This window comes from Mixophyes fleayi, chromosome 7 (assembly GCF_038048845.1).
Source record: "Mixophyes fleayi isolate aMixFle1 chromosome 7, aMixFle1.hap1, whole genome shotgun sequence".
Lineage (NCBI taxonomy): Eukaryota > Metazoa > Chordata > Amphibia > Anura > Limnodynastidae > Mixophyes > Mixophyes fleayi.
The window spans coordinates 111967719-111981917 of record NC_134408.1 but is presented as its reverse complement, the minus strand read 5'-3'; the positions used below and the strand labels follow the sequence as shown (position 1 = coordinate 111981917).

Below are 14199 nucleotides of genomic sequence, written 5' to 3'. Positions count from 1 at the left end.
ATGGACTCCACATGACCTCTGAAGGTGTCCTGTGTTATCTGGCACAAAGGTGTTAGCAGCAGATCCTTTGTGTCCTGTAAGTTGTGAGGTGGGACCTCCATGGCTCGAACTTATTTTTCCAGCACATCCCACAGATGCTTGATCAGGTTGAGATCTGGAGAATTTGGAGGCCAAGTCAACACCTTGAACTCTTGGACATGTTCGTCCGAACATTCCTGAACAATTTTTGCAGTGTGGCAGGGCACATTATCCTGCTGAAAGAGGCCTTTGCATCAAGGAATACCACTGCCATAAAGGGGTGTACTTTGTCTGCAACAATGTTTAGGTAGGTGGTACATGTCAAAGTAACATCCACATGAATGCCAGGACCCAAGATTTCCCAGCAGAACATTGCCCAGAGAGTCACACTGCCTCCATTGGCGTGCCTTCTTCCCACAGCGCATCCTGGTGCCATCTCTTTCCCAGGTAAATGACACACACGCACCCGGCCGTCCACATAAAGTAAAAGAAAACATGATTCATCAGACCTCAGGCTACATACTTCCATTGCTCCATGGTCCAGTTCTAGTAGTCAAGTGCCCTTTCTAGGTGCTTCTGTTGATAGACAGGGCTCAGCACGGGCAAAATAACTGGCCTGTGACTACACAGCAAGCTGTGATGCACTGTGTGTTCCGAGACCTTTCTATCGTAGGGATGTGAATGTGATTCTCTATGCACTGTCCGATATCTTGCATGAGTTTGGGATACTTTGCTGCCAGGACCTGATTAAGGGTTCCAGCCGCCCCAGGCTAACACATCGGTTAACAAACCCTGAATGATTCAAACAACACTCCATTATGACCAAATAAAACAACCCCTTAGTACAGGCATATATAGATAATAAAAGATATGAAAATTATTTATAATCATATACTAACATCTACCAACCCCTGACAGTCAGTTAATTAAGCCCACAGCCCTTAGCCAATTTATAATTTTTATGCCCCCTGCAGCTAATTCACCCTCCCAGAGTCATGATCTCACCTCTGGCCCCCATATAGAGAAAAATATTCATCCCCCCCCCTCCCTAGTAATTATTTGTGCCTGTGCCTGAGCTGTGCCCCTCCCCAGTAATTATTTGTGCTTGAGCCTGAGCTGCCCCCTCCCAGTAATTATTTGTGCCTGTGCCTGAGCTGGGACCCCGCAGTAATTATTTGTGTCTGAGCCCGAGCTGGGCCCCCGCCCAGTAATTATTTGTGCTTGAGCCTGAGCTGCCCCCTCCCAGTAATTATTTGTGCCTGTGCCTGAGCTGGGACCCCGCAGTAATTATTTGTGTCTGAGCCCGAGCTGGGCCCCCGCCCAGTAATTATTTGTGCGGCTGTGCCTGTGCTGCCCCCTCAGTAATTATATGTGCCTGTGCTGCCCCCTCAGTAATTATATGTGCCTGTGCTGCCCCCCCCCCCCCCCCCCCCCCAGTAATTACCTGCGCGGCTGTGCCCGTGCTGTCCCCCCCCCCAGTAATTATTTGTGCGGCTGTGCCTGTGGTGCCCCCCGCCCCCAAGTAATTATTTGTGCCTGCAAACGCATGCCCCCCCTCCCTCCCCTGGGCAGCCATTCACTCTAACTTTTACTTACCTGCCGAGAAATGTGATCTTCTCTTCTGTTCTTCTCCGGCGTCCGGCTGTGACTGTTGTTTCAGTGCGGGCGCGGTCTGTCTGCTTAGTGTAGTCTCGTAAGATGTTAACATCTCACGTGACCACACTGAACAGCGCACTGCGCCCGCACTGACGGCAGCTGACAGCTTCTGATTAGCCATCACCTGCAGTCTTCTGCTTACTGGAGCTGAGCCTGTGTATGGAGTGGAGTCATAGGTGGACTCCATACACACGGGCGGACTGCATAAGGTAGGAATTTCGGGCCGGGCGTTTTGAATTGGGAAAAAAAAAAAAAACAGACTTTTTTTTTTCAACTAACCAGCGCTGCTGCGCCCGCCCCAGCGTCCCAGGCTGCAGCCTGGTCTGCCTGTTGGGCTCTGTTTGCTGTTCTGACTTTGTGGGGTAACCCTTCCACAATTAACCTTAAAGAGACGGCACAAACACAATGATCTAGAACATACTGTTTTACATATTTTTAGAAGGTGAGATGATTACTACTGGGATGTATAACAACCTGACATGCATTTTATATCTATGCCACACCATTACTCTGAAAAGTTTCAAAGGAATATTTTACAAAAAAACATACAATAAGCTTGTAAGTAAGATCCGGTATGCAAACACCCCTCCACCATAAAAACATAGCACTTGATATGCCACTTTTTTATGCAATGGCTTTGTCACTGTAGCTCTTTTTCAACCTGATTAGCGCCTTCTGCACATCCCTCATATCTATTTATTTGACAGCACCTCTGCACAATAGACTCTGAGGCATTCAATACAAACGTCAAAAAAAGGTATCCTACATATACATCTGTTGAGGTGAATTAAGGTATGCAATCTGCACTTTTATTTTCAATGTTGGGCAAATGCAATACCAGTTCTGAAAATGAACATGCATAGCAAAATATAGATGTATCCACAAACAAGATTTTACTCCCATGATGTGATCATATTCAATGAGATCTTTCAATTATAGTATGTGACATGCAATCTTAACTGAAAGATCTTAAATAAAAAGGATCATTTAGAAGTATGATCGTACCAGTTTAACATTTTTGAACACCAACTACTAGAAACAATTGTGTACTATGTGTGTGGCCAGTTTGAATAATCAATTACAAATCTCTTTTCTGTGTGCGCTGAATTAATCCAATTTCTTCAGCTTTACATTGTTCTGTGTGTTCCTCCGCTCTTGGAGCCACATCACGCTAGTGAGCTGCCTGTCACAGGTACAGAATAACTTGTTTATTTAAAATCCTTTTCAAATGTGCTGGTAAGTTTAATGCATAGAGACTTTAATATACTACTTAAATGTTTAGAGAAAAATACATTAGGTACAGTGAACTGCTCTCTGAACTATTATTATTTAGTACACCTGATACTTTACACAAGATATACATATATACACACACACATACATACATATACACACATACATATATCTATACGCACACACACATATCTATATATATATATTCATCTTCCTTTCTCGCCGCTCCACTTCTGTCTCCCCCTCTACCAAGTCCTACACTGGCTCCCCTTCCAATACAGAATCCTTTTCAAGCTCCTCGCCAACTCCACTGCTCCCTACATCCCCAACCTCATCTATATTCACACTCCACCCCGCCTACTGCGATCGGCCAATGATTGTTGCATCTCTTCCCCTCTGATTACCTCCTCACACACACATATTCTAGACTTCTCCCAGGTTACCCCTCTCCATTGGAACAAGCTCCCTTGTTCCATCAGAACTTCCCCCAATCTGTCCAGTTTCAAACGGGTATTAAAAACCCACCTTTTCTTAAAACCCTTTCAGTCATCCGCTTAAATACCCACCTTGTCAGTTACCTCTCCCTCTCATCCCTTCCATGACTCTTTCTCCGTTTCACCCTTGTTTCTCTCAGTCTACCCCTCCCTTTAGATTGTACGCTCCTTTGAGCAGGGTCATCTCTCCTCTTTTTTCCACCACTTTTAACTTTGCTCCCCGGCTACTCAGCCAACCTCCTCCTGGACCTTCTGTCCTCAGGACTCCTCTATGCACCTCTCAGTGGCTCTCTTCCTGTCATCTGCAACCCCACCCTCTTGGGCTCAGGTTATCAGCTTGTGCTGAATATCCCTCACCCCCTCTAGCTGTGCTCTGAGCTTCCAGAGTTATAGTGCTTATTATTAATTGTACTGTGCTATTGTTTGCTCTTGTACAGCGCTACAAACACTGTGGCGCCCTATAAAAAGCAATATATATATATATATATACACATATATATATATATATATATATATATATATATATATATATATATATATATATATATATATATATATACACACACACACACACACACACACACACACATACATATACACACACACACATTAATATTTTGCAATGCAGGGTTTTTTTTTTGTTGAGGATGGCCTAGTGCGTGAAAAGAACTAGGCACATCCCCAAAATAAGCACAGTCACGCACCCAATGGTGTGGACGCAACTCTTTTTGCAGTACACTAATCTCCTTCATAGGCAACTATGGACGGGTCCCAAGAAGTTGCTGTACCAGAGCCCAAAATTCCTCTTGGCGTCCCTGCTGTGTGCACACATTTGTGAAAAGATTTTTTAGAATTGTGTTCTTGAATACCTCAAGTCTTGTCTTGCCTTAAATAAACTGCTTTTATTTAAGAGAAATAACAGTAATAACAGTTATACATAAATACAATTTCTATAAACTACTTACCTAATAGTATTACTTTTTAGTTTTAGTTTGTGTTAACCCAAAGTAATTTACAAAGGATAAAGTCTCAACCAAAAATCTTACCAAACACCATCAGAATAGTTGTCGGGAGTTAGAATGCAAGTGGCACCAGCACCATCATCAGTTATTTATATAGCGCCACTTATTCCACAGCGCTCTAACGAGAACTCATTCACATCAGTCCCTGCCCCATTGGAGCCTACAGTCTAAATTCCATAACATACACACAGACAGAGACTAGGGTCAATTTTTTGATAGCAGCCAATTAACCTACTAGTATGTTTTTGAAGTGTGGGAGGAAACCGGAGCACCCGGAGGAAACCCACGCAAACACAGGGAGAACATACAAACTCCACACAGATAAAGCCATGGTTGGGAATTGAACTCATGACCCAAGTGCTGTGAAGCAGAAGTGCTAACCACTAGGCCACTGTGCTGCCCCATACTAATGAATATACAAAATTAAAGATGCTTCTCTTATCGACAAGATGGTTGTCCTAGCACCATTTCCACACATACATATTGTCTGGAAATGCCTAATCTGATAAGGATGCAAGTTAGTGACTTTCTAGAAGCAGCAAGCTGCCAAACTAACATTTAAATTAAGATAAAAAATAACATCCCACAAAATTTAAGCTTAACATGAGACACACAGCTCATATACAGAAAGCAACTGAGCGCACTTCTAGAAATCCGACTGTTTCCTGTACACGACAGACGCTCTGTTTTATGCTGTAGGAGATATTTCTAAATTCTGGGTGATGACCGTGCAGATATATTAGTAGGGTTTCCTGGCTGGTGGCAGGGCCATCTTAACAACATTATGGGCCCCCGGGCAAAGCAGTGCACCGGGGCCCCTACATATATATATATATATATATATATATATATATATATATATATATAGATAGATATAGATGTATAGAGATACAGATATAGATATAGATCTATAGAGATAGAGATAGATAGATGTACTTGCTCAGTGACCCTTGAAGGGTTTTTTTGCAGGTTTTTTCTTTTGCAGGATTATTTATTCTAATTAAGAGCCCTGCCTATGGGGCCCCCTTGCCCGTGGGGCCCCCGGGCACCTGCCCATCGTGCCCAATGGAAAAGATGGCCCTGGCTGGTGGGAGAGATTTTGAGGTCTTATAAATTCCATAGCATCTCTCACAGTAACCCTAATGTTATTGCATGTTAACACAGACAATGGATGTCATTGACATTAAATCCTATGTTACAGCATGACAATACATGTAATAAAAGCATTTTTTTCTTTATAAGGAGTAACACCCCCACCCCTAAACAGAATACAAAAAAAACCAAAAAACAAAAAACAAGAAAACAACACAGACAAATAGCCAGGTTAAAAAATCATGGACATTTTTAACTTTTGCCTGTATTCTGCTTTATAATGCACATAAATAAAGAAAAAAACATTTAACCATCTATGGTACCAAAGACTCCCATCGGTCCACTGTCATGATGTGGTTCTCATCACAATATAAATGTTCACTCCCGCCTGACAGGATTAGAAGTACCTGGGTGTAGGTAAATCAGGGGTTAATCTAAATATGCTGACATATCCAATGCCTATTTGTTCTCTCATATCATTCTGCTATGACTGTGTCCTGTCTCTCAGCAGGATGTGTTATGTTCAGGAGACTTGCTGACTCCAGACTCAATACCAACTCTACCAGATAAGAGTTAATTGCCCTGTCTTCAGAGTCCTATAAATATTTCTAGTAAAGAGATGTACACTTCAAAACAATTTCTTTTATACTTCATATTTGCGAAAGTCGCTATACAACTGTATAATTAGTGCACCAGAGCAAAACCAAGATAAAAAAATGCAAAAAATAGGCTCCAAGAGAAACCATACTAACCTAATATCTCCCTAAGATTTATACTGTATGCTTCTTCTCTACACATAGGTAAATGTATGCTCTGTTGATTGCATGTATTATAATTCTGTGATGTTAGAGAGAAAACTTATGGCCTGTGTCACGAACACGCTCCCAGCTTCCGTGACTTTGGGTGTTTGTTGTATGAGGTTACCCACGATTCCAGCCCACAGTCTCTCTCTACCTATCACACAGGTTATAGACCTACGGAATAGCCCCCACACAGTGCTCTCACACCCCACACACTTCAGGCTTGCCACCACCTACTGAATACGGGCAATAGGACCCCAATATACCGTTGAACACTGGCACACAAGGCTTCTGGCTATCCACAGGCTAGCAAAGCCCACACCAGCAATCAAAGGGTTAACTCTTCACACCTCCAGACTGTTACACAAATGTAAATGCAAGCACACACTTGGTTTGTTAGTCAAATGCATTAACAAATCACACACCGGCAGTCACAGGGTTAACTTGGTTGAGCTATATTCTTCTTAACAGGATAATGGCTTCGCTAGAGTATAAAGGATGCCACTAACTAAATTTATAGATTTAATATACAAATGTACAGGCCATACAGATATCTCTATCTATATCTACATATATATCTATATCTATCTATATCTAAAAAACTTACATCAAAGTGGTATATTCTGAGCCAAGGGAAATTGGCTTGAAGATGGACAGCTTAACAATGAATGATTGATTTCCAAAAAGACTGACAATATGTCCCTTCACAACACAGGTTTTTAAGTGAACTCAAATGGGACGGACAGCATTCACAGGGGCAGTGTGGATGCTAATGTGGGGGCAGAAATGTCCCTTCGGTGTCACCTAAGGTGTGAACAAAACTATTCCCAAGATTTGATCTCTCACAGCCTTTGTCAGATACATCCCAGAAACATAACTCCCCCGTCAATAAACGGGTCATAATCTCCCACACATTTAAACACCAAACATAGCAATAGGAAATACTTTTGACATGTGATTATAGCTGTTCCCGGGTAACGCTAGTAAGTATAATTCACAACCTGGGTGTGGTTTTTTTGCCCCTGAGTATAGAGTGGCACCCAGATTTCCTAAAATATGAAATATGAAGACATTTTCCTTTTGAAGTTCCTATTTCTATATACCTGTATAGGCAACCTTCAAATTCGGCCTTTGTCAGCAAGGATGTCAAGCTGTGAACGATCCCACAAAGTCTATTCAGGTGTCCAAAAAAACTAACTTTTATGAGGATATAGTTCATAACAGGGGCCCTCTGAAGCTGCTATAGGTGACACTGCTATCTTCTAACACTGGGATGTGCAGAGTCACCGAATACACACACAGCAGACTTTGACTTCCCATTTTTCACTTTAGAAGCTCAATTTATCAATGTATTCATTTGATATACCATATTTACACTGCAGTTATGATTTAGGCCTTATTCCAAACAATTATGTAATGGGTTAACTCTTATAAATAACTAAGTTCTCTATGTTCACAAAAAGCCTGTCTGGCTATTCTTGAATATACTGAGTTTCACACTGAGGTGTTAAGCTGCCCCCCCCCCCCCCCCCCTCAGCATATACATTTCATTTTTGAGTGATCTCATCGTTCATTTCACCTGGTTATCCATATTTCTGCATTCTCCCTCAACAGAGACAAGAAATTGAGCAAGTATTTGTGTTTCTGTGTTTTCTCCCTTTTATTTTAAGGCTTTGCATAATATTACTGTATGTTGTTTTCGGTATCTTTATTTACCATGAGCATTGTGGTTATTTTGCCATGTTAATTTCCATTATATATCATCCTGTCTCTGTGTTCTTAACAAATTCATGTGCTAGCTAAATGTAATCATTTATAAATCCACATAGCTGAAAAATTTGCTGAAAGAGTTCAGCTCTTGAAACAAACCTTGGTGGTGTCAGAATTTTGGAATCAATAGTGAGCGTGTGCCATAAAAAGGGGATTGGATCAATTTCTAGACAGACAGGCGGGTTTGCAGCTGTTAACTCTTTGTGATACACACAACGCAAACTCAGATGAGTGCTGTTTTGTGACACCCCACAAAAATGAAAACCACAACCCGACCTGCTCCTATTATACACAGAACACTTTAATGCTCTTGGTTTGTTTACATTGGACAGCACAAAAGTAATATCAGAAACAAGATGGTGTTGCTCAATTACTCATCGGGTGCAGGAAAAAGAACAACATTTCTTTGATTTATGTTTGAGAACATTTTTGCCAGTTACACGACAGCTGCTGTAATACAATTTAGAAAAAGAACTTGTGGTCATGCTTTCTATACACATTAAGTTGAATTGATAATACCAATCCATATAAAAAAACAACAACATTTTTTGGACATCATAACCACTATATTGATAAGACAAAGAATCCAAAGCACATGCACACTGTTCTCTGCAACTTATTAACCCTTCTCGTTAAATGTGACTGGTGTCTGCAGATTTTGCTATTCAGTTGGCTACAATCTCTCATTTATTTATCAAAGATAAAAACATTTAATGCATTACTTTATCAAAGTTAAAATAGTACTTCTTCAGGAGGGAAAAAAGTTTAATGCCTGAAATAAACCCGACTATTAATTTTGCAACTTCTAATGCTTAAAATAATGACTAATATATATGCTTTATTAGAGGTTTGATCAATGTGAGGAGGCCATAAAAATGCTTGAATGTAATTTTGTTTTGTGTATGTGTGTTTCTGTTTTAGCTTTTAAGATGTAACACTTGTTTTTGGTTAGATGTCAACAACAAGGTTATCACAAGGGTTTCCCTCCATTAGGGAAACCCCTGTGATGACCTCCAGATCTTTAACAGGGTGTCACGTGACTGCTGCAGCACACCACAAAGCAATTTCATATAAATTGCTCCTATGTTCAGGAAGCAATCCTGTATGTGAACTGTTTTCATGCTGGCTCCCTAATGGTTTGAAAAGTACTGGTAGAGAAAAAAAAGCTAGACCATAAATACAATGCCTGCCAGTAACAGAGTGCTGCATATGCAGATATTATTCTATGGTAGCAAGAAGATTAAGTTTGCCCAAAGTCTACACACAGTGGAGACAATTTTACTGTTTGAGCCAATGCAGCCTGTCAAACATTGTGGCTTATGTGTCAGTGATGTCACTAGCTCTTTGTGAATTTATAGGCTAAATAGTTGCTCAATCCTTCACAGTGTTAGTGACTGGATAAGAATTATTGCTAGGTAAAAAAGTATGTTTATGTGATCCAGGTCTAGAGATATTTATAAGTACAAACATGTAGAAAAGGCATATTTGGATAACACTAAACTATACTGCTATTGTTTTAAAACCCTTTGAGGGAAACAAACAAAAAACACATATAATGCATGTGCGACATCTATACAGCCAAGTTACACAGGTATACAAAAAAAAAACCATTCAAAATCTTGACCATCATTTTTACAAACAGAACGTAAAAGAGGTAAAAATTCAGATCAAAGAGCCATCATTTTTATAACAAAAGCTGTTAAGGGAAACAGTGATTCCGATAGATTAATCAAAACAGAAAATAATTTTAGGTGCAGAGGCAGAAAATAGGTACATTGAATGGAAGACAGGCATATGAAAATACTTAGTGATTTACAGTAAATTTAACAAGGATAACCACAAGGGATGGCAATAAAAAAATAAAATAAAATAGGAGACTATAGTGATTAACCCTTTTCTGCAGTTCCCAAGTGATGCAAACCATTTAATTGGGTTTAAAATGGGGCTCACATCAAAAATGAAAAATGCCTTCAACCCCTATTCTCATTGCTTTCACGACATGTTAAATGTGGTTTCAATAGAATATGAAAGCTCTTACCTCATTGTGTGGGAAGAAATTGCTGTAACATATAATGCAGTGTGGTGATGTCATATAGCAGTAAGCATCTCTGAATGGCATTGGGATGTGTGCACAATATAATGTAAATTATGTGATGCAACTGGTACATATATGGTATAATCTCAGGTCACTCTAAAAAAGTGTCCACAATAATGTGAGATTGAAGAAACTGTCATTCCATCAGTGCTGCACAATATCAACACACATTTACGGCAAGTATGGTCCACACAAACCTTTACTTGCTTTCTTTGCTAGCAGAAAGTTTAACCATACATTCGTAAAGCATACAAAAGGTTTAGTATAGTAAATAATATTAGTTTATGGCTGGCTTATTCTAGATATTTGCCGATAGTACATGCCCAGTGTTTATTTGGCCATAGATTTATTTAAAAATATAGAATATTCTATATTTGTCTAGAAATTGCTTGGCTTACCTTTAAGGTTCGAGTTGGGGCCCAGCCCGTCCCATCTATTGAGTGCTCTCTAAGCAAACTGTAAGAGATGGAGATGAAAATAATAATTTTGCTGCTTCAAGCTGCTTGGGCATAACAGTGATGATAACCAGCAAACAGACAAACCTGGGTTTTAAAAAAAAAAAAAAAAAAAAGCCAACAGCTCAGCAGATTGGAAGGGGCAACAGGATCTCCTTAAAGTTCCCATTGAAAGTTTGGAACTCAATATAGTTTATGTAGGCATTTGGGAGCAGACTGCTTGACACCAATGTGGAATGGTGGTAGAGATGTCCAAAGCAACACCTGGTGCCTTAGCAAATTATAGAGCATTTATGTTACAATCCTAAAGTGCATCACAATTACAAATTGTCACTGCTAGTAACATTACAGACTGAATATCCTGCCAAGGTTTAAGGTTATGTTTTGCAAATGTTGATTAGTTCCTGATTTGGGATAAGCACATAAAATCTTAATCAAAAAGTGTAATAAAAAGGCAACAAGCTAGTTTTAAAAGGAATATATTAAGGAATAATTCCAACCACGAATATAAAAAAGTGGTCTCAAGATGTGTGACACAGTGGTTAGCATTACTGCTTCACATTGCTGGGGTCATGGACTCAAATGCAACCCATGTGTGGTGTTCGTATGTTCTCCCTGTGTTTGTGTGGGTTTCCTCCCACATTCCAAAGAGATATTCATAGTTAAACTTTCATCAGAAATTGGAAAATGTAGACAAAGTTTGCGACAGCGCAGAAGAACCACTAGATAGTGATAAAAACAGTTCTATAGAACTATACAAATGTAAAACTCAAAAAGGTCCGTGGATAAAAGATTAAATTACTATATTTATTCACAAAACTACATATAATATACATATGAAAAGAGCTCTTGTATAAAAACCTTTAATAAAATACTGTTACAAGCAATATGGTCAGTTGCTAAACTAGTGATACATTCACTGCTAAAAAGCAATATAATATTTGAATGTTTCCTGTGTTATTGTTTTTTGTTATTTTTTTTTTATTTATTTTTATTGTTTATTTATGGGCAGTTCTGTCTGATTTATTGGATCTACACTATGCACTGTACTCTGTAGTAACTGCCATGTTTGTTATATATTCTTTTACTAAAAACTTAATAAAAAAAGCAATTTAATTTATAAATGTGTCCGAATGATAATTGCCAGAAAACATCCGATAATCTTTGTGTTTCAATAACAATTGCAGGATAGCTTGGAGATAAAGCTGTTTTGATGAAAATAAATACCATAGGTAACTGCTTGTGAAGAAGTGATGCCAACAATTATCCAGATGGTAATGTATTCTTAGTTGGTTGAATAAAAATAAACATAGTCCTTAGCAGATATATCTGCTACTAGATTTTGCAACTAACAATCACAATCTCAAGGATTGAAAAATAGGAATTTCATCAGAAGCCAATTAACCTTAGTGTACATGTCCATGTAGTATGGTATCTAGATTGTATGCTAGACTGGAGTAGGGACTGATATGAATGGTTAAATATTCTTGGTAAAGTACTGCGTAATATATAGGTGCTATATAAATAACTTATTAACAAACTCAACTTTTTTTTTTTTTAACATAAATGCTGGCCATTCCAAAAGTATAATTCCATCTCTTAGTTGGGGATTCAGAAGAGACGGTATGTACTTTGGCCTCTCCTAAATTGTGGGTGTCTGCATTAGGCACTGAAATGTGATTAGTACCTGGGTAATATGCAATACAATGAGAGTATAGAGGTAAGCAACACACAGCTATCCAATGCAGAGTTGCAGGGCATGGACACAGTGGCACAGGTAGAGACACCCACTGAAGAGATTTAATTAGAAATCAATTAGCACTGGGCATAAGTACAAACATAGGTAGGCAACCATAGGCAACCATTTCCACTGCAACTGGTGCTGAACTCACTTCTTCCATTACTCGCAACCAGCCATTATTTAACAACCATCAATAAAACAATTTATTAGTTTAAAAATGTTAATCTTGGCATAATAGTGTGAAAACATACATAAAATGCACAATAGATAAATATAGGCAGACATTCTCTAAAAATATACATTTGACCCATGCTGATATTACATATAGTATCCACCCCCTTTTTCAGCTCCCCAACCCCATCTCGATCACCTATGTTTCTACTATAGGGACCCATTTTTATTATCATATTTTCTATCCGTTTAAGACATTCTGGGATGACTCAGAGCAGAACGCACGAGTAAGCTTATCTTGAACACAAGTGTATGTACGCTGCATTCAGAGTTGTAGATGTGTCCAGGTCTGAAAAAGTAGCAGATGTGTCTACCTGACATCAGACACATCCCTCAGAGACATGTGTCCAACTTGTGAACATGTACAATAAAACCCCTTTATTTGAAGTGCTATAAAGCATCATTTAAACTTGAATAGCCAAGCAAAAACAAATAACTATTTTTTTTCTATCTTTGCTACAACATGCTTAGCAAGTCCAAATCTATATTATAGCCTCAATAAGTATATGGGAATCATTGGCAAACCTCTAATTTACAAGCGGTTCACTAGTTTGGGTGTTTGTCATTATATGCTACTCAGATCTGCCCCTGACCACCTGCAAATAAAACCACTTTTTTAGCCTTAACCTGGACTATGTTCCAGTCTAAATTTATACACAAGGGCTTGAACACATCCTTACTGTACATTGTCTAATTAGAACACACCGTCCATGGTGTTATGAAGGTCATATAGTGGTGTTTTGGGGGTGAGTGAGAGGGGGGGTTAAGTGGCATGTGGGGAAATCTGAAGGGTGTTTTTAGAGCTCACATGTGATCTAGTTTAAGAGCTTGTGGTGCCTCTTTCTTAGACTAAATGCATGGTTTTAACCGATTACTGAGGTTAAGGTTAGTATGCACCATTTTTGAAGGTTGGAGGGAAGCACATGACTTACTTCAAGTGTTGCCCATCACTGGGACTCAAGTATGCCTGGGTGCGGTTTCGGTTTATCTAAAAGCAGGCAAGTCCATTGAATAGTTTACAAGCATTTCATTTAAGTAGATTTGTTATGTACAGTATATGTATATGAAAATTTAAAGCAGCAGTCCCACTTGTTTCCCTTTAAATAGCAAGTTAAATACCTTTTAATGCATGCATTGGTTAGTCATTTTTACTTCGCTATCCTCCTATAATTCATTATCTCTTTTTCAAAAATTCTCTGGTTGGCAAACATAAAATGCTGCCAGACAGACTCACAGCACATCATATGATGGGGAGTAGGAGGATGTCACATTGCAGAGAGAGCCCAGTGTGGCATACTAAAGGCTCTCTGCTGACATCATGTGCCATGTAACTGTGGTCGCCATAATAGCCCAGAATCATAATTCATTAATTGCAGCCTGAATTAAAACAAAACAAAGGAACATGGTAAATTCCAACATTTTTTTTTTATAGACTGTCACAATGATTTTTGCTTTTTGAGGTTTTCCTCATGGGATTGTTGCTTTAAGCTGCGTAGTTTAGTAAATGTGTTTGCTGCATATTTTAAAATATATAACTGCATATTTAAATATTTGCTGCATATTATTATTATGATTATGTAAAGCTTGTTGAC

The 14199-nt window shown here is 39.1% G+C and overlaps 1 protein-coding gene across 2 annotated transcripts in view; it reads right to left on the bottom strand.

Moving 5' to 3' along the window:
• UBE2F (ubiquitin conjugating enzyme E2 F (putative)) overlaps positions 1–14199 on the bottom strand; it is a 169108-nt gene that overhangs the window by 48210 nt on the left and 106699 nt on the right. For both annotated transcript variants that reach the window (XM_075180344.1, XM_075180345.1), the window contains exon 7: positions 10579–10636. In XM_075180344.1, the coding sequence (XP_075036445.1) occupies positions 10579–10636 (58 nt within the window). The remainder of the gene's footprint in view (positions 1–10578; positions 10637–14199) is intronic.